At 35.8% G+C, this 23,658-nt stretch overlaps 1 protein-coding gene across 1 annotated transcript; it reads right to left on the reverse strand.

Annotated features, from left to right (window-relative positions):
* Positions 1–11,738: 11,738 nt before the first annotated feature.
* LOC145766041 (uncharacterized) lies at positions 11,739–19,682 on the reverse strand. The gene is made up of 9 exons (XM_082577693.1): positions 19,610–19,682; positions 18,557–18,705; positions 17,729–17,820; positions 16,951–17,093; positions 16,382–16,622; positions 15,627–15,757; positions 14,949–15,290; positions 13,896–14,020; positions 11,739–11,864 (listed from the first exon to the last, which is right to left on the reverse strand). Exons 1-9 carry the CDS (start codon positions 19,674–19,676, stop codon positions 11,739–11,741), a joined length of 1,416 nt encoding a protein of 471 aa, XP_082433819.1. The 5' UTR covers positions 19,677–19,682.
* Positions 19,683–23,658: the final 3,976 nt, after the last annotated feature.

A 23,658-nucleotide genomic window follows, 5' to 3' on the forward strand; every position in this document is an offset into this window, starting at 1 on the left:
TTGATGACACAGTTCTCTTGAATTCTCTTTATTGCTGCACACATTACTAGGCGAGTACTTCCTTTAATGGCAACTTATACGTAGCTCACATGTCTATTTATGAAATTATTGTAATTTTTTATATTGCATTGATATTTCAAACCTAAGCTGGTGTGTGTATAAATATAAGTTATGTATAATTAATCAGTATATGAGATAAATGGCGATGATTTCATTTACTGTAAAAATATATGTATATATATAGTATACACTCATTGCTGAAGTGGATTTCAACAACGCAAAATATTAACTCTCACTTTGAAGACGATTATAATGAATTATTTCTGTTAAAACCCAAGTGTCAATGTTTTCTTTGTACTGATTTAATAAAATTTATGAAGGCATTCATGTTTGTTAAATATCTGGCAACTTTTCAGCTCAAGATTTATTTTCTGGGAACGTGTGGGTCTGGCTGACTGCAATTGTGATTAATAACAATAATTTGCTTTACAATAAGCAATAACAATCATAATATGATAGTCGCCAAAAGATGGAGCGCAAATTTTTAAAAATGCAGAAGAAATTTTTTATTTTTTTTTATTTATCTAACCCTGATCATCAAAATTCTAAAATGTCTTCACACTTGTGCAACATATCTTTACTGTAAACCGGCTTTGCAGCAAAGTCGAACTCCATACAAGAACAATCTCTTTTTATAGTTATACGATTGTGACATCACTTTATAAGTCACGTGACAGACCTGAGCTGCACCTGACGTCGTGAGATACGACAGAAAAATAAACAAACCGGCACTTCATAATTTCGAAAGCTGGTTTGAAGATAGTTAATGTTTATGGAAACACAGTTTCAAAGTCAACATAATTTGCTTCTTTGCCGACTATTAGTATTTTCAGTTCCAAAAAACGAGTTTGCAGAAAGGCATAAAATGGAGTGAAAAAGTTATATTGTTCGTACGTTTGTTGAATTGAAGTTAACGTTTTAGCTACATTTAACTACGATAAATTTTCAATGCTACATACAAACAACGAAGCGCTCTGCAATAGCTTTGCTTTGTATTTTTTTTTTTTATTCACATTTCCAATCCTGTGATGTTGTGATGTACTTAGCCTCTTGATAAAGCAATGAAAATAAATTTGTATCAGGCCTCAAGTTTAAGCATTGCATTGAAAACCACAAGTTAAGTTGAAGTGATTTTCAGTTTGACTCGATTAATGATATTGCATTGTTTGCTAATAACGACTTCAATTCGTATCTATGACGTATTTTGTTGTAAGAATGAAATCATTCTAAATATCTTTTACAGAAGAAAACACATTAATCTTTAGAAATTTTTCCGAAACTCCGCATCATCATTTGCAGCAAAGAAGATCTGACGACTCAAAACATGGTGTTCTTTTATAAAAGCTTAACACAAAACAAGATCAAAACATGAAACTTTGGCAGGACCGGTGATGAATTACGACATTCTCTCTGTCTGACAAATTGTGGTTTTAAAGGTCGTAGCCAATTCTCGTAATTAAATGAAATATGATAAAATTGCAATGCATTTTTAACTTATGATTTACAAGATAATTCGTTAGCAGAGCAACTTTCCGTGTCCAATCTAAACAATTCTTGTGAGACAACGTTTAATTCACGAAAAACGCAGTTGGTAAATTGCAGCTTCGTCAGTCTGTCACCTGATTTGGTCTATATGGTGTTTTTTTCTCAGTAATTTTTCCTATAAGTTGCATGGATTGAGTTACGTTTTATCCATAAGCTGAGATTAGGTTTCTGTGGCTACTGTCTGGATCAGGGATGCCAAGTTTTATTAGCCGCATGCGGCATTTTGTCTTTCGAGAACCTTGGCGGCCGCATTGAAATTTTCAATTATTTTTTACAAACCAATTTTAAAGTGTCTTAGAAAATGTTTCCTGGTCGGTTTCAGGCCAAAGATATGTATATAAACTACACAATTTTGCTTTCGATTGAAGCTTTAATTTAAACCCAAGCAATTGAAGTAAAAAACAAACATAAGGTCGAAAGTTTATCAACGAATACAGCACTTTGTATACCAAATGATTTTCAACATAAAAAAAGTTGCCACATGAAATGGAAATCATATAATTTTTTAAAACTGGTTTGGTTGGGTAATCATTTAGCGACGTCCAATTGATTTGATTTGATTTGATTTGATTCGAATGTCAAGTGTTTTTTAAAAGATCTGCCAAAATTGACTGAGCAAAACACCCACACTAATGATTATATTATTCCCTTTTTTTACCATATTAGTAACATTTGACTTATTTGGTCAAACATTGGTTATGATGTTAAAATTTTTATTTCCTCTCCTAACACATCATACGCAATGCATCTAAGCTGCTTTATATGGAGAGAATATGAGTGACTTTATGTTTTTGCAGACACTCTTGCTATCGATTCCAATTAACTAGAAACTGGTCGAGTGACGCCTTGAGTCAAGTATTTGTAGAGAACATCAAGTACATGTAAAAAAAAACGTGATAGTAATATTAACAAAACTGAAACGTTTTACTGAAGATTTCAATGAGGTACAAACTTGCAGACTGGCATGTGTTCTATGAACTTTGGTAATATCGGCCTAGCCACAATTGCAGTAAAACTGTTCCATTTTTAAACAAAGATTATAATAATAATAATAATAATGTTAGTTTTTATATAGCGCTGTATCCATCGCAGAATGCGTTGCTCTACAGCGCTTTACATAGTTGACAGTGTCAATTATGCAATAAACGATTCAATCTTTACAATCAGCTTGCTATCGGGTAGCTTCCAATCGCTTTTTATGTCATTGTCATTGCTGTTACGTTAAATTAGTTGATCAATTATGTACTAGTCAGCACAAAAATGCTAAACTAACCTATCTGACCCAATAAGACAACATCAAGAGAATATCTAACATTCATTGCTATCAGACAGTTGAACCAGATAAAAACTAAAGCAATTCATATGCTCTCATACAGGCTACAAACTTTCTAAACACAATAAAAACGTACTTTAAAATTGACAGTATCTTCCGAAAAACACGAAACGTATTCTCATGTCATAATTGTATTTACGTGTCATAAGTTGACATGCAATCTTTGATGAATTTGAAAAACTGTCAAAATTTGACACCTAAGCATTGTTTGTACTTGTGGAGGACAAGTTGCAAGGCTTGATCTATTTTTAAAGGTCAATTGTGATTGGTTTTTGTAAGGTCTTAGTTGTAGCAATGTATCGCTTTTGACATTTTGACCTCTTAAACGAAATTTATTTGGATGCAGAAGGTACTAGAATATTTTAAGCAAGAAAACTACACGTACATTTGGTGATTGTCACACAGTTACCCAAAAATAGCAGATTGGCTTGTTCACAAGTAAGTGGCTACAAGATTTATCGTGCATTGGAAATTTGGAACATTCCAAACCTGAACAACCGATAGGTTAAAAGTTTACGATCTAAATTAGTCGAGTGCTTATTACGCCTGCCTTGTGTGACCTCTTGAGTTTTTCTATGTATCAACAAAGTCACTTCTAATTAACTTTTTACCGCAAAATGAAACGAAAAAGGTAATAAACAAAATGAAATGTTGGTTGTCGTTTGTATATTTTCACTGTTATAGTAGCCTAGTACGTCCTCCCGGTTAGATCAGTGGTTACGCGCCCGGTTCAAGATCACGCGCGCTGATTCGACTCTCGAGGTGTGCGCTTGAGCAACGCATTGGATTGCTCTCCATTTAGCGGCACCTAATGAATGGAATAATCAGGGAATAATTCCTCGGCAACAAAACTTCAACAATCGGATACTTCACTCTGTCAATCTCGATGACCGGCCCTGCGTCAAAATCCTCTGCAAGTATGCGAAACTGATTGATTGATTGATTGAATCTTTATCCTCGGACTGGGAAAGCTTCTTGAAAAGCTTAATCCTGGCAGTTTCGCATACTTGTAGAGGCTTTGAATTACTGACGCAGGCCCGGTCACCGAGATTGACAGAGTGAAGTTTCCGATTGTTGAAGTCTTGTTGCCGAGGAATTATTCCATCCATTAGATGCCGCTGAATGGAGAGCAGCCCTTAACGTGCGTTGCTCAAGCGCAAACCCCGAATACTACCAGGAATAAAGACTGACATCTAATAATTACTATCACTTTTGCCATGAAAATAACGCCATCGCATTACCGTATATTTCCCCAAGCAGATAAAGCACAGATTTCAAAATGACAACCATCCCAGAGATAAATAATAGCAGTTAGTATCTTTTAAAAACTTAAATTTAACAAAAAATTAAAAATAAGAATTGTTGCATTTTTGAAACGATTGAAGTAGAAATATAAAAATCAAAAATTATTTTGGAATCAGGGCTTAAAATTTATCAGTGGAAACATTTCAATAATTTGTTCAGTAGCGTAAGTTTTCATCTTCTACTGTACTTGTTCAACTGTTTTTCATATTTCATAAAACCGTTGTTGCCAATGCTCGTCATGGGATATTTAATCCTCTCTGTTTATTATTACAACTGTAAAACAGTTTAACATTTCCACTTGCCATGGTCCAAACACGTTAATGTGCACTTCGTATATTTTGCTAACCCTGACAAAACATAACGTCCAGATAACAGATTTAACACGGTGTTGAAAGCCAGTTTAAAATTGACACTTTAGAGTAATATTTCCTCATAATAGCTGAGCTTTTTTAATCCAAAATCGCATTTTTATGGATTGTTTGCTTTTTATTTATAAGTTTCAGGAAAAGGTTCAAAGCAAGAACTAAACCAAAGAACCAAAGCTAGGTTAACATTAAATATCGCTGAGGTAGAAATGATTATCCTTTCAAATACTATTATTGCAATTTATGCAGCCGCAATTTTGATTTTCAATTACTCTTTCATTTTAGGGCTGAATATAACTTGCTCCACTCCCTTTCTATCGTTCAAGTCGCTTTACAGGCAAAAACATATTATAAATTTTGAATAACTACCTTCTCACTTACAAATAGCTTTATATAAGGATGCTTTCATATTTCAAACAGGGTGAGGCAAATTAGTGAAATCAGCCTATATCTGTTTTAAACGCAGCCTGCGTCAATAATTTATCATTGCTGTGTAATTGGGTTAATGCAGGATGTACAGCTGAACATAATTTTTTTAATCACATTCTCTGGATGACATTTGCTGCTTTTCGCTTTTCCTGGATAGTCTGAAAGACTTCATAAATGTGTGTAAAATTTGCCGAAAAGCATAAAGTGGTATTTAATGTAAAAAGTCAGTCAAAATACTTTTTTCTTCGAAATTGTAAATTACCTTATCCACCTAAACTAATGGTTTCAAGTAAATTTATGCCTTTTAAAGAGAATATTAAATATCTAATACCTTTTTTATACAAATGGCAAACGACAGAGAAGTTTGGAAGACCATGATCGCCAACGTCTGTATCAGATCAGGCACATCATAATCATCATTAAATATCTGAGTGCCCATATCAAATTGTATCAACCCTTCACTGAACGACAACAATGACATAAAGCAGACAGATAAGACACCTTTACTATATTGGCAATAAATTGGCAAACAACGGACCATCTTCTTGTGTACCCCCAGCTTACCACCCAGTGCAGTAAAAGTCACCTTTCAGCATACAACTTCATCGCACAAGAAAGTGTCAATCTGTGGCGTATCAACCAAATTTAGTAGACTCGATGGAAGAAGAATTTCTACACCAGAAAGGATGTCGGTTCGATACCGCTCCGGAGCAAGCAATTCCAACCTAATTGCACTCACCGTCAATTCCAACCAATTTATCAAGCCTGGATAATATTTGGAACATGGACACTGTCATCACAGATGGTTAAACGACTTGAGGCATTTGAAATGTGGATTTATAGAAGAATGCTTAAAATTTCATGGAAGGATAAAATCACAAACAAAGATGTACTGTCCAGAATACAAACCAACATGGAAGTTCTACAAACCATAAAATCAAGAAAATTGAAACATTTTGGCCACATGATTCGCAATAGCTTAATTCTATTCAAAGACAACTACTAGAAGGAAAAATGAACGGCAAACGAAATAGGGGCAGACCACCAAGAATTTGGACCAATGATATTGACGACTGGCCAGGACTTAACTACAAAACTGCAGTAGAAAAATCTTACAACAGAGAAACTTGGCGTCTCATTGCCTCCAACCCTCGACTAGAGGAAGGAACTTAATGATGATGATGATGATGATGTATAATATTAAAACATTGCTGCAAGTGTGACGCTCAGTGGTCGAAACGCTTCGTGTTCTACTTTACGGTGCTGGTAGATCTGTGATCGATTTCAGATCGGATTATAACGAAGACTTAAAAATATGATACCAATTGTATTCTTTCTTGCATAAAGCAGTGAGAATAAATTGGGTAATAATGTAATGACATTGTAAACCTGATATAAAATTAAAAATAAACCTTGTCGTTGAAAGACCTGAGCAGTTTTAGAGCGACAATAAATAAACCATATCATTGTGTGACACAAATTTCATTGACAACAATAGATGAAGCAAAATCAAGCGGTGGAAATTCGTTTTTATCGAACTGAGACATTAAGACTGGCGAAAAAAATAACTAATGAAATAAATAAATTAAAGATATTGTATTTTCATTTTCATTTTTTTCCGCCATTATAATGTTTTTAAAGAGATTGCCTTTGATATGCCTTGTGTCACTTTATAAAAATAGCATGCACATAATGTATATTTGATCACAATTAAAGGATTGTAATCTAACTTTAATGTAGCGACTCTAGACGTGGAATCTTTTTTTAGGTCAGAAGTTTATTTTTAAAAGTAAGTGGTGCTGTCGTTAAATGTTATAGTCCAGTTTGAAGTGTTAAAACTTGAGTTGTAGATGCAGGGCCGTGTTCACCCCTGCGTGCCCTCCGGCTGGGGGGAGAGGCCACGCATATTTAGTTTGTGCAGCGTTTTTGACTCATAATTTTACATGCACCGGTAATATTTAATACAATTTTTTTCCCATTCACAATCATCCCAAAATTTTCTCGTTCACTTTGCTCGTTCAACCACATTTTATTCATCTAACCAGCTACCTTGGGCATTCATAGTTTTGAAAGGTGGATAAAGGGAATAAAGATACTTTATGTCCCTCAAAAACTAACAAAATAATGCAATAGTCTGAAGTAAACACTGCTCACTCAAATAACCTCATTAATTCAATCAATACATCATTGAAAACCGTTTGTGTTCATAAATGAATATTCTTTTGAAATGGTACATAAATTCATTTAAATTAAATTCAAACCAAACTTTCTACCCAAACCAAATTTCAATTTGATAAATTTTATTTGGTTACATGTAAAACGATCTATGGTTCTTCATCTTTGAAGTAGCAGCGTTGACAAAGAGGGTTCAGGGGCTACGTTTGGATCCGGGTTCGTGATGATTTGGGGGGCCGGAATTTTTTCAAAGGGCCTGACAACTTCAACAAATCATCGCGTACTTTTTAGATATTGCCCAACGAGTTTACATTCAAGCTATTATTCTTGAAAACAAAACTTACCGTTGAGAGGAAAAACCATTTCTGTCTTTGTTTATTTGAGTTTATTAATTTTTTTTTTAACTTTTTTTATAAGTGTTTTTTTTTTTGAAGGAGTCTTGACTTGAAGTCCCTGATATCGCATTGGCACCGGCCCAAATTATCCTATTAACGACCCTGCAATAAAGTTTTTGTATTGTGACTTGTACTCATCTTCTAAATCTAAGAGAAAGTGGATGTAAAGAAATGCTGACAATTTGTTTTGCAAAGGAATTTATTCTCACACGAGTCAGTTCAATCATAAATAGCTAAAAATTGATTTCAATCAGCTAGTAGCTAGATCATCTTCAGTTAAGCTTATTCAAATAGAATCATTGATTCTATTTAAGTAAATGATTCTATTTGAATAAGCCTGAAGATGATCTAGCTACTAGCTGATCGAAATCGATTTTTAGCTATTTATGATTTAACTGACTCATGTGAAAATAAATTCCTTTGCAGTACAAGACATGTAACCGAGTCGTTCATATCAAGCATTGTTGTGGGTTTGAAACCTGTCAGAAGATATTTCATTTTCTTGACAATTTGTTTCAATCAAATTTTAAAAAAATTCCTGCAGTTATTACAATATGTGCAAACACGTCGTCTGATAAGTCAGACGTAAGCACTTCTCAACTTCTTTGCTTAAATACAGTGCAATGAAAATTATATAGTATGAGCGTTGCATGAAGAAATTCTAACTCAAACAAACTTTGATAATTGGCTATGAGCCTAAATAGGTCTTGTCCATAACAGAGCAATTTAATAATTGTTGCAAAATTTATTTCTAACATCATTTCCAATTGCTATTTCTTTGAAACGTCATTGTTTGTTTTAATCAAGTGCAATATAATTTCTACTAATTTTTTTAAAGAAAAAGCACATCAAAAAACGTTAGTGAAAGCAATGGACAAACAATACAACTAAAGAATTAATGAAAGGTCACTGCTTTTTGTCGAATAATGCAATGAATTTCAACCAGTGTTCTGTGGAACACTACTGTTCAGTGAAAGATCATCAAGTGCTCTCCAAGAAATTTATTTGTTTGACTGGTGTTATATAAAACACCGGTCGAAAGTCAAAATCACAAAAGCTTCACGTTTGTCGTTCTACAATTCCTGTCCGAATATCAACTTTGTACTCATCTATACCGGTCTAGATATTGCACTGAAAAAAACTGAAAAGGTTAAATTTTTGTTGTGCTCTTTTTTTTATCGCATCAATATAAAAGTTTGTTCGGTATGTCGCAAGATTATTTTAATGCTTAAAGTGTCCCGAGACTAAACAAACGTTGAAAAACACTGGACCCTAATAAATAGCCGTTTCGCAAGTTTTGTCTGCTTCTGCGCAGACGGTAGTGATTTTCTGTGCACATGTTTGCTTATGTTAATAACTTGTTTGTCTCGCATTTGATTGACAGGCGAATTAGGATTTCCCTGTTTGTTACGTGACAAAAGATAGAGTGGAAAGTTCCCATGCCACGTCTCGTGAGTGAAGCGATGTTTATTTCTCAGAAAAATGTCGTTCCAGAAAAGTAAATGTTTTAAGTTGTCAGAGCCAAAGATCTATGGCACTTTTGAATGCAGCTACTTGCCATAGTTAATTGAAAAATATATAAATAGTGTTTTTGCAAGATGGAACTTAAAACCTACATTCTCAATGTACCTCTGCAATTTCTCTTAATATGCCAAGTTTGTTGCATTACAGTATGATGAGTTTTTTTTTTCTGCAATTATGGTAATTTTCAGTAGCTATTGCAAGTATTGAATATGAAAAAATTGTAACAGAGGAAAGATTTTAGCCTGCGCAATGACGTAGGCGAGATGCACGTTTGATGAAATCAACCCATGCCCGCCGTCATGCGGTAAGGTGTTCATTAACAACCGTCACTAAAAAATACAAATTATTATTTTACTTGTGGTTTACATCAAACACCAACACATGGCATACCTACCACAGATTTACGCCTTAACTAAAGGTTGTACTGAAGACACAATTCTTATTTGTCTTAATTTTGATTTAAGACGTCTGCTTTGATTGAGGTAACCATGTGTTTATGATGTCACAAAATCATAGTTTGCTCTTGTTCGCTCACAAAAACAGTCAGGCAAGGGAATAATGCACATGTGCAGTACAGAAACGTAAAACTTGTGTATCTGTAGCATAAAAAACAAAGAACGCTCGCTCTCTTTTGTAGAAGTAAAGCGTTTACACATGGAAAGCTGTAAGCCTTGGAAAACAAGCTATTACGTATCCGCTTATAGTGGTGTCCAGGGCCGGTAGAGGGAATGATTTGGGAAAGGTACCAATGAGATCTTTGTTCTCCGAATCAAGACCTTTCTAAGAAAAACGTACTGAATACAAAGAATACGAGGTAATATTTTTAAATTGTCGGGCCCCTTCGAAAGGTTACTTGCCCTTGAAATCATCCCTGGCCCTGGGTCTAAAAGAACCCCCTGCCCTACCCTGTTAAGTGTCAACACGTCTGGTGATATCACCTATGTTCCCTACACGATAGTCTATTGTCGTATCCTGACTTACCTTCCGAGACTGAAGACTGAGATTAAGCGGCAAGGAAGGCAAACTCAGTGTCTACTTCAGGCATATCACTAACCTAAGTTTCTTGCCAAAGTCACACTCACAAGCTTCTCGGAATCGAACCTGTTCTCTTTTGTGAGAAGTCTCCTATAATTCAGCAGTTGTGAACTGAGAAAGCGATAACTGAGCAAGTGTCAACTGAGCTAGCAACATTTCAGCAAGTGGTTGAAATTGGTAAATAATGAAATTGAGAAAGTAATAACTGAGCAAGCCGAAACTTAGCATGTCACAAGTCAGGAATTTCAGTTTAGCAAACGATGATCAAGCAAATCCGACTTGAGCACATAAATCTTATTTGCTGACTTGAGAGTAGCCTAAATGTCTTGCTGAGTTGAAGCACTTGCTGAGTTGTCGCATGCCGAGTGGTGTGACGATCCATTGAACATACTAGAGCTTTTACCACTGAACTATGTAGGCTTAACTTGTTATATCTAATTTCATAAAATAAAATCAAAAATTTTAAAACTGTTCGGTCATACTAACAAATCAAAATACGGAGTTAGCAAAACTTGCATGGAAGGCAAAGTTACCGGAAAGAGAAAAAGAGGCAGACTACTAAGGTGATGGCACGACAACATCCAGGCATGGACATAACTTAATTTGACGATACTGAGCGAGCTAGCTAAAAACTGTGACTCATGGAAACAGATAACCCATGTTGATGCGTAGCCTAATCCATGGCCACCTGGAGATGCGGCCTGATTTGTCCCATTTTGCAGATTTTGATTACAGCTACTGCTAGTGCTTGACTGACATTTTTTGAGATGTTTTTACTTTTTGCGGTTTCCTAATGACATAAAACTTTTTTGTTGCCTTGGGGAAGCAATAGCGAATGAGAAAATGTAAGTTGAAAAACGCAAAATCAGACTGTTATTGAAAATTAACAGTCTGACTAAAATCTTCGAAATCGAATTTTCTTTGTTTTTCAACATGTGAGAATGTTAAAACCTATTGTGTCATCTGGGGAAAAGAATAAAGAAAGCGTAAAAATCTAATTTTTAGAAAAATTCATTTAAACGTTCGCCCAAAGTTAGAAAAACCTGGAAATTTCTACAAAATGTGACAAATCAGGCCGTATCTTTAGGTGGCCATGCCTAATCTGCTTCAAGCGGAGATGGCGATTGAATATAATGTATATCTAATCAACTTAACTAATCAAATTGTCAATAAGGTGTAGCATCGGGGCAACACACAACGCCTTGCAAATATTTTTATAAAACTCTGCTGAATTTAGAATCACAATTTATGAGAGCCTACATGAAAAGTCTATTGACTAATACGAGATCATAACCTGGCCTGCTAAATGTAAAATCACGACATGTAGTAGCATATTTATAAACATTTAATTGCAGTCATAATAAAAACACGCATAAATATTATACTCAAAAACATAAATCTTTTGCTTTGCAAGAAGTCTAAAAAGGATTTCTCCATCCAAGAAAAAACAAATAATTTGTAGACATGGCCGAAGAAACCGCAGGATGAGTTCTTAAAGAAAAGCTTGTTTCTCGCTCATTCGAGTTGCAATCAATACTATAAGTTCCCGCAGAAACAGTGTTGCAATAACTCTTATCCGAATGGGAAGCGGGATATCAACCCAAGAGAAGATGATGATCTTGTGGAACAATTGAGGCTGCACGGTCGATGTTCAGTGTCCACGCCATTGCATTTTCGAGATGATGCCTGAGTGTAGGCCTAAAGAGAAATCATAAATTGTATGAAATTGTATAATAATTACGCCTATATGCAATAAGCCGAGAAATATGGGGCGATTGACAATATTTTGGGTCAATAGACGTGCTGTCAATCTCCAAGAGGTGTGTTCTATTTGGTGCTCAATTGCATTTGGAACTTTGAAACCATTTTTTTTTATCGGCCGCTAGTAAAGTCTCCACGAGGTAATCAACAGTGATTATACTTTCAGCAATATGCAAATGAATATAAAAAGTTTTTAGAAAAACCTCTCTGTAATAGCTACCGTGTTAACTCTTTCGCAACCACTGAGGTCACGACGTTTTAATCTAAATAACTAGACATTTTTCACAAAAACCTGTTGTATTTACGCCGTAATAATATCTCATGTCATCGACGTAGACGCACAATCTTGACATCAAATGAAAGCATACATCTTCAGCTACCCGAAGATGAAATGTTTTGCAATAAAATTTAAAACATTCAATGTACAACTAGCAACTTTCCAAACGGTATTTTTTCTATTTTGTAAAAAAATTAAAAATTGGCAGAAAAGTATACTTCATTATAATCTTTACTACCCAAGCATGATACAATAATATGAAAATATATGTAGTTTAATGGAATGCCAAAACAATTTTGCACATGAGAAAAATTTTACTTCGTTTCTGCGCGCAATGCTTTAGGACAGGGTTTCCCAAACTTTTTGGGCAATGGACCCCTATTTGTCAAAGTGTTTTTTCGCGGACCCCAATCTTATGTTTTTTTATGTTAATTTTCCGCCTAACCAGTGATAAATGTTAATACAAATTAAAAATAAGTAACACTGAATCATGTTTATTAATCGAAATGACAACATCAATGGGATGGATGTGATTGCTTCTTACTGCACAACTTGTCAATTCTTGGAGCAATTTGTGACAAGCAAACTCGCAATTCAGAGTCTACGATAAGTCTGGACCGGTATTTTGTCTTCATATTTGTAAGAGCTGAAAATTGTTGTAGGCCTACTGACTTTGTAGACTACCGGAGAAAAAGCTGCGCAGAAATATATTTGTAAAAAATGTTGTCAGCTGCAGTGCCACCTTTGCCATTCTACTAAAAGTTAACACAAATGAATCATCTGATAACTTCGATTCGTTACTATTCTATCGTCCCTTCGCTACTGCTACTCTTATACCTAAACACCGCTCCTTCGCATTGAGTTATTTCTATGTTTTTATTTATTATTTTTATTTTATTTTGAATTATTAAGCTAGGCCTAAGGCCAATTCGAACAAAAATTGAAACTTCAGAACTTCATAACCTTACCACCTATGGGGTTATCTATTTTAATGCTCGGACTGCATAGACCTACAGGTAGCTAACCGAAAAACAGTTTAGCCTTGTAGCTATATAGCAAACATTCCCGACTGCTATACACCGTACGTTTAATTGTTGCATCATAGACGCCGAATGCAATTTTTAAGGTAGAGCAATTACCAAGACGTACTAATTCATTTCAAATATTTAAGATTGACACGGCCTAACATTCATTAAATAATTCATTTTAGTTACAAATCACGGCGGCATTCATCTGCGACAATGGAAGTACGGTACCGTACAATGTCAAGCCTGTTTTCGCCATTTTGTCATATCGTCAGGGACCCCCTGTGCAGTCTTTGCGGACCCCCAGGGGTCCGCGGACCCCACTTTGGGAAACCCTGCTTTAGGAGATACAGCAGAATGAATAAGGACAGGTAAAGACTATGGATGGATCTGCCATCATTTACATTTTTTTTTGCTTGAAACACCTTTTAAAGTTGGACGTATGGATACGTCCTTGGTCATCATGGTTAAAATCTCAAGACGTGTGTATACGTCCGTGGTCGCGAAAGAGTGTTCCACTGATGGATCTCACAATACCGAAAAGAACATTATTGATATTCTGTTAAAATAAGGATACTCAAGTTGTATAGCCTACTTAAATGATATAAAACTCAATACTGGAGACCTATAGTTACTTTCGAAGAGCGAAGGGTTCTAAAATCTTACCTGTCTCTTTCCTTTTAGACAACGCCTCGATCTTGTTTGTATTCCTTTGCGGCAACTATTCGTTCTTTGAGACTTTTTACAGCGACTATAAGGAGACCATGATGTCCAAGAGAACTTCTCCTGACCTACACAAACAATTTGTATTGTTAACAGACATTATTACCAATGTCATTGCATCAGGCGCTCTATGCTACAAAATAGTGCCTTGGTTTGGTTTTGAATCTTTATCTTGGTCTGGACCAGCACCAAAATTCAGACAACCAAAAAAGAAAATGAGGATGTGCAGTTGCTATGAGTAGAATGTGATTTCAATGCGTTTTTTACGTACAACAATTTCTCTAAACATTTGGAAAAGTGGTCTGGTTTCTTAGTGTTACAAACTCGTTTTGATTGCAAAATAAAGTTGGCTGGTTTTGAATCTTTATCCTCGGACTGACAAAGCCTTGATTGGTTATTCCTGGTAGTATCGCATACTTGTAGAGGCCCTTGACGCAGGGCGGTCACCGAGATTGACAAAGTAAAGTTTCCGATTGTTGAAGTGTTGTTGCCTGGGAATTATTCCATTCACTAGGTGCCGCTGAATGGAGAGCAGTCCTTGGAATGCGTTGCTCAAGCGCACACCCCGAGAGTCGAACCAGCGCAGCTTGATCTTGAAGATTCTTCTTTCATGAAGTCACGCGCTAACCAACTGATCTATCGGGGCGGACAAGTTGCAAGTGAAAACAGATAATGTTAACTGGAAGGGACGTGTTGTGAACAAGCAAGTGCTTAGTGGTTAGATTGGGGAGCAAAGAAGCTTTGTTTATGAAAACAACACGAAAAGAACATCAATGAACCAGACAAACTGTTTGGTACTGAGGATTAGCAAAAGATGAAGAAAGTTGAAATCGAAAATTACATGAAAGATAAAAGAGGAAGAAAAAGAAAAAAAGCTGTGATCAAAACGATTAGTTATTGTTAGATGAAGAAAAAGCTGAAGATGAAGAAGTGTGGAAGAGAGAAGAGCCGTGGACCAAACAAGAGGTTAAAAACTAACTAAAACAAATCACTCACATATTTTAGAATTGCAAATTCTTCTTTCCAGTCGAACACCATTTATATTCTTGCACTTTTGCACATCTACTCTTTTCCCGTTCCTGCGGCAGGGTCGTCGTCGCAACTGAAAGCCTCTTCCACACGATTTGGAGCACTTCGAAAACGAGCCCCATCTTCCCCAGGAAAACTTCGAGCAAGCTTTCTTGTTACATTCTTTAACATCGCGACTGCTCCCGCGACATCCACTCGATAACTCTCGGGGGTTAACCCCCGAACGACAAGACCTTCTTTTGATTTGACGACCTTTGCCACAAGTGACTGAGCAAGACCCAAACGCGCCCCATGATGTCCAATATGGGCCTATGGGAGATACAACACAAATATTACAATCTATAAAATATTTAATGCAAAAAGCAATCTTTCATAGAAATTAATAAACTCTTTGAATAAGAACCTTCTGATGATCCCAATAAGAGTGAATCAGCTTGGAAAGGTTTTTAGAGACTCGTAACTGCATTTGTTGTAAATTGTTGTTTAGATTGGAATCAATTTCATTGGATTGTTTCATTATAACCAGTGAAAATTTGGTCTTCAAAACACATCCAATGTAGCGAAAAGAAGCAAAAAAACATTGCAATCCAAAAATGCATAAAGTTAATCTAACAAAAAAAAATTGTCTGTGGAAATTATTCTTACTTGGCGGGTAAACTCTTTTTGCGCACAATTCCAACTCGTTGCGAAGAGCAGAGTCGGGTCTTGTAAGGGAAACAAAGCGATATGGCCAACTGGGACCGTTCCCACGTCTCGGCCTGTTCCTCATGCTGCATCTAAAGGACAAAGCTGTTTGTTACTCTGTGACCTCATTAAACAACGATGAAGGTAAAACAAACGATCCAAATTAATAACGTGTATTTGCTGGCTAACGGTCACTGCACTGATGGGTTCTAGAAGGTCGAACGAACTCATCAGAACTCTGTGTGTAGTTACTGTATTTCAAGAAATGCATCTACTACCTTTTTAAAACATAAAAAATGCTTTGCATTATCTTCATCTATAATAGTATTATTTATTTATCATATATTATTCTTATATTATACTTATACGTATGATTTGTACAATATTTACATCGATATTAAACTGCAGACTGGATGTCACTGTTTCGACCTTAAGATCTCCTCAGTGCAGTAAATCGTACACTAGACAGGAAAGCCTTATTATTATATACTGTAAGTAATGCAGCGTGGGATTTTTCAATTTGTAGTACACAAGGAACCACATTTGGTTACTTTCATCCATCTTGCTAGAGTGCTCAAACTGCTGTATCCCATTTAATAAGAAAAGAGAAAGCTTTTGCTTTGCAGTGGGCTGCCACAGGCTGGAAATGATAACGATGAATTTTATTATAAGTATCATTATTTTCTTATATTTCATACTTATATCATTTCACTTACCCGTCTACAGTGTTTTCATCGATGAACAAGGAGAGATTACGAAAGTTCAAGGGAGCTCTTCTATCATCAAAGGTAAGCGTTGTTAAGCAGGTTGTGTAGGTAGGAAGGTAATTATATCCGTACATTGAAGAAGCGTACGAATATGATGATGAAAAGTAATTGCCCGAAGATGGAACTATGTATGACCCTGATGATGCGGTTGTACGTCTGCCTCTAAGTTGTTTCCTTCGTTTATATCGGTCTGTGGACATAAAAGTAATTAATCTTTACAACAGCTAGTAAAACGTATCATGTTTTTTTTTTAATAAACTTACTTACCGTACTCTTATCTAGCTACGCGTTAGAAATAATGAGAATGTAATTATTGGGCTAGCAGATGAAAAGTAGCAAGTTTGTTTTTATTAGGTGACATGTTCAGCATTATGGTGTGAGAACATCGCAGGTATTTAGAGCTACAATAAATGAAGCAAATAATAGTTATTATTGAAACTACAGTAGTAAAAAGTATATTGTTTTGCAGTTAAACTTAGCCTTAATAATTTTAAAATTTAATAAAAACTTTTTCTTACTTCTTGGTGGTAGTGAGTTTTTATCTTCTGCGAAATGAGCGATACAGGTTTGTGCTGTTTCCAATACGCGGTTAGGACTTTTCTTCAAGAAGTTTGTAATCTCTTCCTGCCAGCATTCCAAAGTATCGCCATCGCCACCGGGGCTGCAAAGTAATAAATGAGCTTTGAAATTTAACCACAAGAGAGCAATTTGGTGGCTGCATAGCCGAATGGAAAAAATCCTAGATGCGCTTGTTCGACATCTCTTAAGAGCATGCAGCTGTTTCTTTGGTAGAATTGATTGATTGAATCTTTATCCTCGGACTGGGAAAGCTTCTTGCAGACTGCAGAGATTAATGCCGGTAGTTTCGCATACTTGTAGAGGCTTTGAACCACTGACGCAGGCCCGGTCACCGAGCTTAACATAGTCAAGTTTCCTATTGTTGAAGTTTTGCTGCCGAGAAATTATTCCATCCATTAGATGCCGCTGAATGGAGAGCAGTCCTTAACGTGCGTTGCGCAAGCGCACACCCCGAGTCGAACCAGCGCCGCTTGATGCTAAAGTTTCTTCGAAAACAATTAAAGACATGCCTGAAGGTGGGCACGAAGATTGACTTCCTGCCTTCGCGTTCACCTAATCTAAATCTTAAACTACCGGGGGTACGCCTAGATAGGGCAAAGCGCAATGAATTAACGCAGCATCTCGTACGATTATTTATTGAATAATTTTCTATCTTGGGAACTTTTCATGCGGATATAACAGCTCTAGAAACCTGTCCAGATGGTGACGCTAAAGTACCTGCAGTAGGTTTGCTCAGTGTTGAGATACCAAAGCGAATCCAAGATGGTGAAATCAACACAAGATCGCCAATCATAAGTTGCTCCAACAAGCTGAAAAAAAAATACAAGAAAATTCAGTTTTTGTTTGAACTTATGTTAATGATTTATTGATAAAATCTCTGAAAAAGTAATAACTTTATTTATATTTGCTGAGATAAACAGTTGTACAATGTGAACATAGTCCACAACGTGATTGTGAAATAGAAGATGAGTATTGCTAACAGAGACAAAGCTGCAAAATACTAATCAGTTGCAGTTTTCTGGTCGGCTGTTCTTGTAACGAATTCCTTCAGTAAATCTAAAGACAAAGGAAAGGAAAAGTTTTCTAATTGAATAAACGTCGTGTCAAGACACGTCACAACCGTGGGTTTGATAAGGATCGAACTAGCAACCTTCTGATCGCTGCAAACCCGCATCCACATATCATCTCAAACAGTCAATTGAACACATGTGATGCCTGCAGGTTCTATAATGCCCTCAACAGATTGTGTCTAGTTAGGTTTGTTTTTATTTCTGACCATCACAAAAAAATATATATATTCCAGACATAACAGAGGTCTTGAGGGAAGGTAGAAGCAATACGTGTGTGATACCGAAACAGGATACTCAGTTTAAAATATGGCGCGGTCTTAAAAAGTGATAAAAATAACTTTAAAAAGTTCAAATTGTTTTGCTTGGTTCACTTTTTACTTTTAAAGGTAGTTACTTTTCTTTCCGTTAATTTAAATCTAAATATTACAGCCCTGGCCATAAGTCAAAATAACACAAAATGCTTATGAACACTTACCAGTGTTGCCATGCAGGAAGTGAAATAATCTCGAATTGGAACTGTTTTCTCGGTTTTACTGCGTCCTCGTCTACGCCGGTCTCCAACCTCCTCAACTTCTTCGACTTCTTCAATTTCCAGTTCGTCGGTTGTACGAAAGTTTTGACAAGCTGAGAAAATTAACACATCACAGTTTTGACATCAACATCCCTGAGTAAGATGATATTGATTGATAAATAAATAGTTTGTTCTATCATTTTTTGATGACAATTATTATTGCATTGTCTCACAAAAACATCTGGCAACCTGTTACATTTTAAAGCTTGATACTCCAAGCCTTTGTCTTGATGCTGTATCAATCAGTTGAACTAGTGCGTCTTAGGATTGTTCAAAAACCGGCACAATTTTAGTCTCTTTCAGTGCTCAGCCGTTCAATTGCTTTTAGTCCTCAGAGATATGACCCATCGAAAATTATTATTAAAGATACGATAAATTTAAAAATTGAAAAACTAGACGCCGTTTTAAAATAATTATGTTAGATTAACTTGCGTAATAAGTCGGAAGAGTATAAACGCTTAAAGCTTAAGCTTAGGTCACATTTTCTACTTGAAGGAAGTCTAGCGAGTAAATTGAATTTGGTGGCACAGGTGCAAAAACTTATATTTTCATCTTATCGGCATCAAATTTACAACTTGAAAGGTTATTTCTAACTTTCTTTATATCATGCTTGCACGCACAGAGTAATAAACGTTTCAATAATAATATGTCTACAGTGGTTCCCAAACGAATGTGTGTACTTACAAAATCAAGAACTGCAATTTACTGTTCTCAATTTATCACGAGCAAATAGTTTTGTAATAGTAGAGCATGGACAATTGCAGCTTGTTCCTACAATAGCCCATTGTGCCAATTGCTTGCAAGCGTTGACTTGGGAGCAGCGCAATTATTTCTTGATTTGGGTAATTTAAATTGCTTTGAAATTATAGGTATTTTCCAAAGGCAAACGTACTGGTTTGTTGCTGTTTTGGTCACAAGAATTGTAATTTTGCAATACGTTATTTCTATGTAACTTACCATTGTTGAAACGTATACTGAAGAGAAAACAACACAATCCTAGCAGTAAAGCCAATTTGGAAACCATTGTGGAATTTATATTACAAGTATTGGTAAAAAGTGATCCTAAAACCTAGCTGCAAATTAATTCACACCAATTAAAATGCTTTTCTTACTTAATATAATACAATTGCTTGAATGCACGTGTACAAGAATGGCCATAACTTCCATTCTGTAAATACAACTTATCATTATAAAACCACAAATATTTAAAATCTTTCACTTTAGGATTCCCAACTACGCAAATGCTTGGCTTCCTATCATACAACTTCCTTTTCCTATTTTCAACCCTGCTGCTACAAGCTCATCACAGCAGAAACCTTACGTAGGACTTTTACCATTGGCGTTCTGAATAGAGTATAGGGCTTCCTTCACGTTCACGAGAAATAATCTTAGTCAGGTCATTTGAAGTGTAGTTTTAATTTGTTTCATTTCAAATAAAATTTTCACTTTTTTTTTGTGTGAGAAAAATTTAAAACCTTAGTTCACTTTTATGATAAAGTGAATGTCATCTGAGACACCGAGACCTAACCCTGGCACGCCGTCAGCAAGAAGCGGTTGACTTGATCTTTTATTCTTTGCAATTATTGTATAAATGTTTGTTTGAATTAAATCTTTAAATTAGATTTTTTAAATTTTTTAAATTAAATTAATTTTTTTATGACACTTTAAATACACGTAGCAGCATGGATTGCTGAAAGCCATGTGTTTTGTTTTATTCTTTACTCAGGGAAAACAGTGGGAACTTCAAAGTGTTTACAGCCGGCAACGAAAAGTGATTTTGACAAACTAAAATTTTAAAAATTTGTAAAGCAAACTTCTTAAAATAATTCTTGTTTTAAACAGTAAATAATTTATTCTCAGCCGACTTTCATGGCTCCTTTTACTTTTCTACCATTCCAATATTGAAGAAAAAGCTTGAAAGTTAAAGTTATAAAGCAGTTCTCTCCTTGCTTGCCGTTAGCCCAACTACAGTACCTTGAAATGGCTTAGTACGCCTTAACAGCTTCAGTTTTATAGTCTAAATCCGATACGGAATGTTTGGTCCATGTCCAAATCTAAATCTAACTCAAGACAATTCGAGAAACCTTTGTAAAATATTTCGCTGCCTCCAGTCGCCTTGTGTTGTCCAAGAATGAAATCTGTCTTGCAAAAGAACCTCCTCATTGTTAAAAAGAAACTTTTTTCGTTTAATTTACAAGAAATCATCTTACTGACATTATGATGGAACAATGAGACAGCGTTTTCGGTAACAGCATTCAGTTTCCGTTTTCGAATTCCCTGGAATAACTAGAAAGAAGATAAAAAACGACAAAGCATGAACAAAGCAATTATAAAAGTTTTGTTTGTGCATTACTGAAGGCTCCTTGTTTGTGTGTGTCTGCGGTTTCAGTTCGTTTTGTTACAAAAAAAAACAGTGTCAAAGGTTGAACGTTAAAAGTTAGAAGACATTCTACTATCAAAAGCAATTGCACAAACGAAAATGTGAGTTCTTGTAAAAGAGGTTGCCTGGCATATTTCCCACCACTTGAAAGAGGGTGATTTTGAGATCAACACGGTCACTTATTTGGCTCGATATTACACAACACATGATAAGTTGAAACTTACTTATTGAGAAGAATTGTTACAGATTCTACAAAAGCATGACGTTTTTGAGAATGTTTAGTAAAAACATGTTGGAATCCAAATGTAACTTGTTGAATAGGCTACCGGTACCTTAAAATTGGATTGACACTAAACGTCTTGTCGACAAGCATTGTGACCTCGTATTACAGGATAAATAACTTTCGAAGGTTAACTTTGATGCCCATGCAGGTAGCCAGTTATTTCTTACTTGCTCCATATTTCTAAATGTTGACATTTTCTAAACTAAAGTAATATTACTATCATACTGTAATATTGTACAGTAACATTACAGCAACCTACTGTAATATTAACAGAATATTTACTGTGAATACAAAGATGCGTGAAGGTTGACATGATTCCTTGCTTTGCCCGCTACTTGGTCTAAATCTTCAACTACCGGTGTGAGCCTGGATAGAACAAGATAAAAGACTTTCAAACGAAAAACTTTGCGAGGACATTAATACCATTAGTGAGCATTCGTAAGAAGTTCAAAGGTTAAAAACAAGGAGCAAGAAATTTATGACAAAGCAAAATCACTGTCAGGGCTTGCGACAATTGAAAGTTGAGAAATAAAGACGTCACTCATATATAAAAACAATACTAAAGTTTATGCGGTATATAAGCATATCATCGACTTCTACATCTGGGACCAAAGTAGCCTAACTTGTATAAACATCTTCTGTTAGACCTACGGCCGTTGAGACGATACTTTGGGCCTGGTACCAATTAAGAACCTTGGTCTCCAATTAAGAAAAACGCGCTGTATCCAAACAATACGCTGTGGCTTCTTCATGTTACTGGGCCCCTTGAAAAAGTTTCGGGCCTCTAAAATTATCTCAGGCCCGGGTCCAAAGCGCCCGCTAGCCCACCCTGTCAACGCCACCGGTTAGATTTTTATAACTTTTAAATTTGTAAAAAAATACAATTTTTTTTAAATTGTTTTTCCCTGAACCTGTCTTTCTCAGTCAAGCTAACCAGAAAAACTGAAAACTATATGAAAACTCTACAAAATATATTCTGTATTTCGAAAAAATGATTAGTATAAGTTCTACAGCGCCATCTTGTTTTTCTTCGACTTCTGCAATTCTCTAGCTTTTACCTTTCACTTTTATACAAAAGTTGGCTTCGAATCAGCATATTAGCCTCACGCATTGGTCACACTTAACCCCTGGTTCTACCGTATTGTCTATAAATAAACTTATAGAGTTTTTTGTCTGCGTCGTGACAAACCTTAGAATGTTAAAATGTATTTAAGGAAGTGAAACGCTTTTGAGGTTACAGTGTAAAAATAATTAATTCCATCTATGTAGAAGCGAAATCAACTCGGAAAGTTACTTTTAAAACAGTCAGACTTTGTTCCAAATCCAACCTACTGGAACCAACCAATGCCCTATTTGGGACCTGGCGAAAGGACATATTTCATCTTCTAGCAAGCTAAGTTGTGAGAACTGGGTTTCGTTTGTTGTTTTTTACTGGTCTGACTTTGATGACCTTTTGGTCTTTTGTTGCCATTCTTGTTGTGCGAATTATTTGCGTTATTGTGTTTTGGCTCATGGAAACAGATAACCCATGTTGATGCGCAATCTGCTTCAAGCAGAGAGGGCGATTGAATATACTGTACAGTATGTTGTGTTTTGTATTATTTTCTTTCTTCGCCAACAAAACAAATAAGGTGAATTTGACTAGTCAAATGCAATGCATTCAAGAACAGGTTGTCTTGAATCAAAGTCTCATGTGCTAATAACTCTTCGTCTTGACTTGCTTCCGTTTTACAAATTTTTTGCTACACATCAGCCAATCGCTACAGTTTCACATGACATTTCTGGATCACAGACAGACAAGGCACAACAACACAACAGGTTTCGTGCCTTGCATGTCTATGGCATCTGAAAATAAATTCTCTCACAAAACTATATTTCTAGATCAATTGAAAAACTGAGGCTTGAACAGAGCTCTCACCATTTCTGCTGCATAGCGGAGTTGAGATCCCTGGTTCGACGTTCAATAGGGCACCAGTTCAACCCCGCTCAAGAGCATGTGGCTTGATAATGAAACCAAAGACTGTCTGCTCTTTAGCAGCCTACCAGTTTAGTCCGGGAACTTTGTGAATCTGAGGTGGTAGAAAGATAGACCCTCCGCCCCAAAGGCTCATACGACAAAGAAGAAAAAGTATGTGGCTGTGTCTATGACAAGACACGTGAAGGCATGTTGTCGATTCTGGATTGGCATCCCTTCAACTAGTGCTTTTGATTTCAAGAAAATGAAGTATCTTCTGACAGGTGTCAAACCCACAACAATGCTTGATATGAACGACTCGGTTACATGTATTGTAATGCAAAGAAATTTATTTTCACACGAGTCATTGTAAATAAATTTTTTTGCAT

Source organism: Aplidium turbinatum, chromosome 3 (genome assembly GCF_918807975.1).
Source record: "Aplidium turbinatum chromosome 3, kaAplTurb1.1, whole genome shotgun sequence".
In the NCBI taxonomy this organism is placed as follows: Eukaryota; Metazoa; Chordata; class Ascidiacea; order Aplousobranchia; family Polyclinidae; genus Aplidium; species Aplidium turbinatum.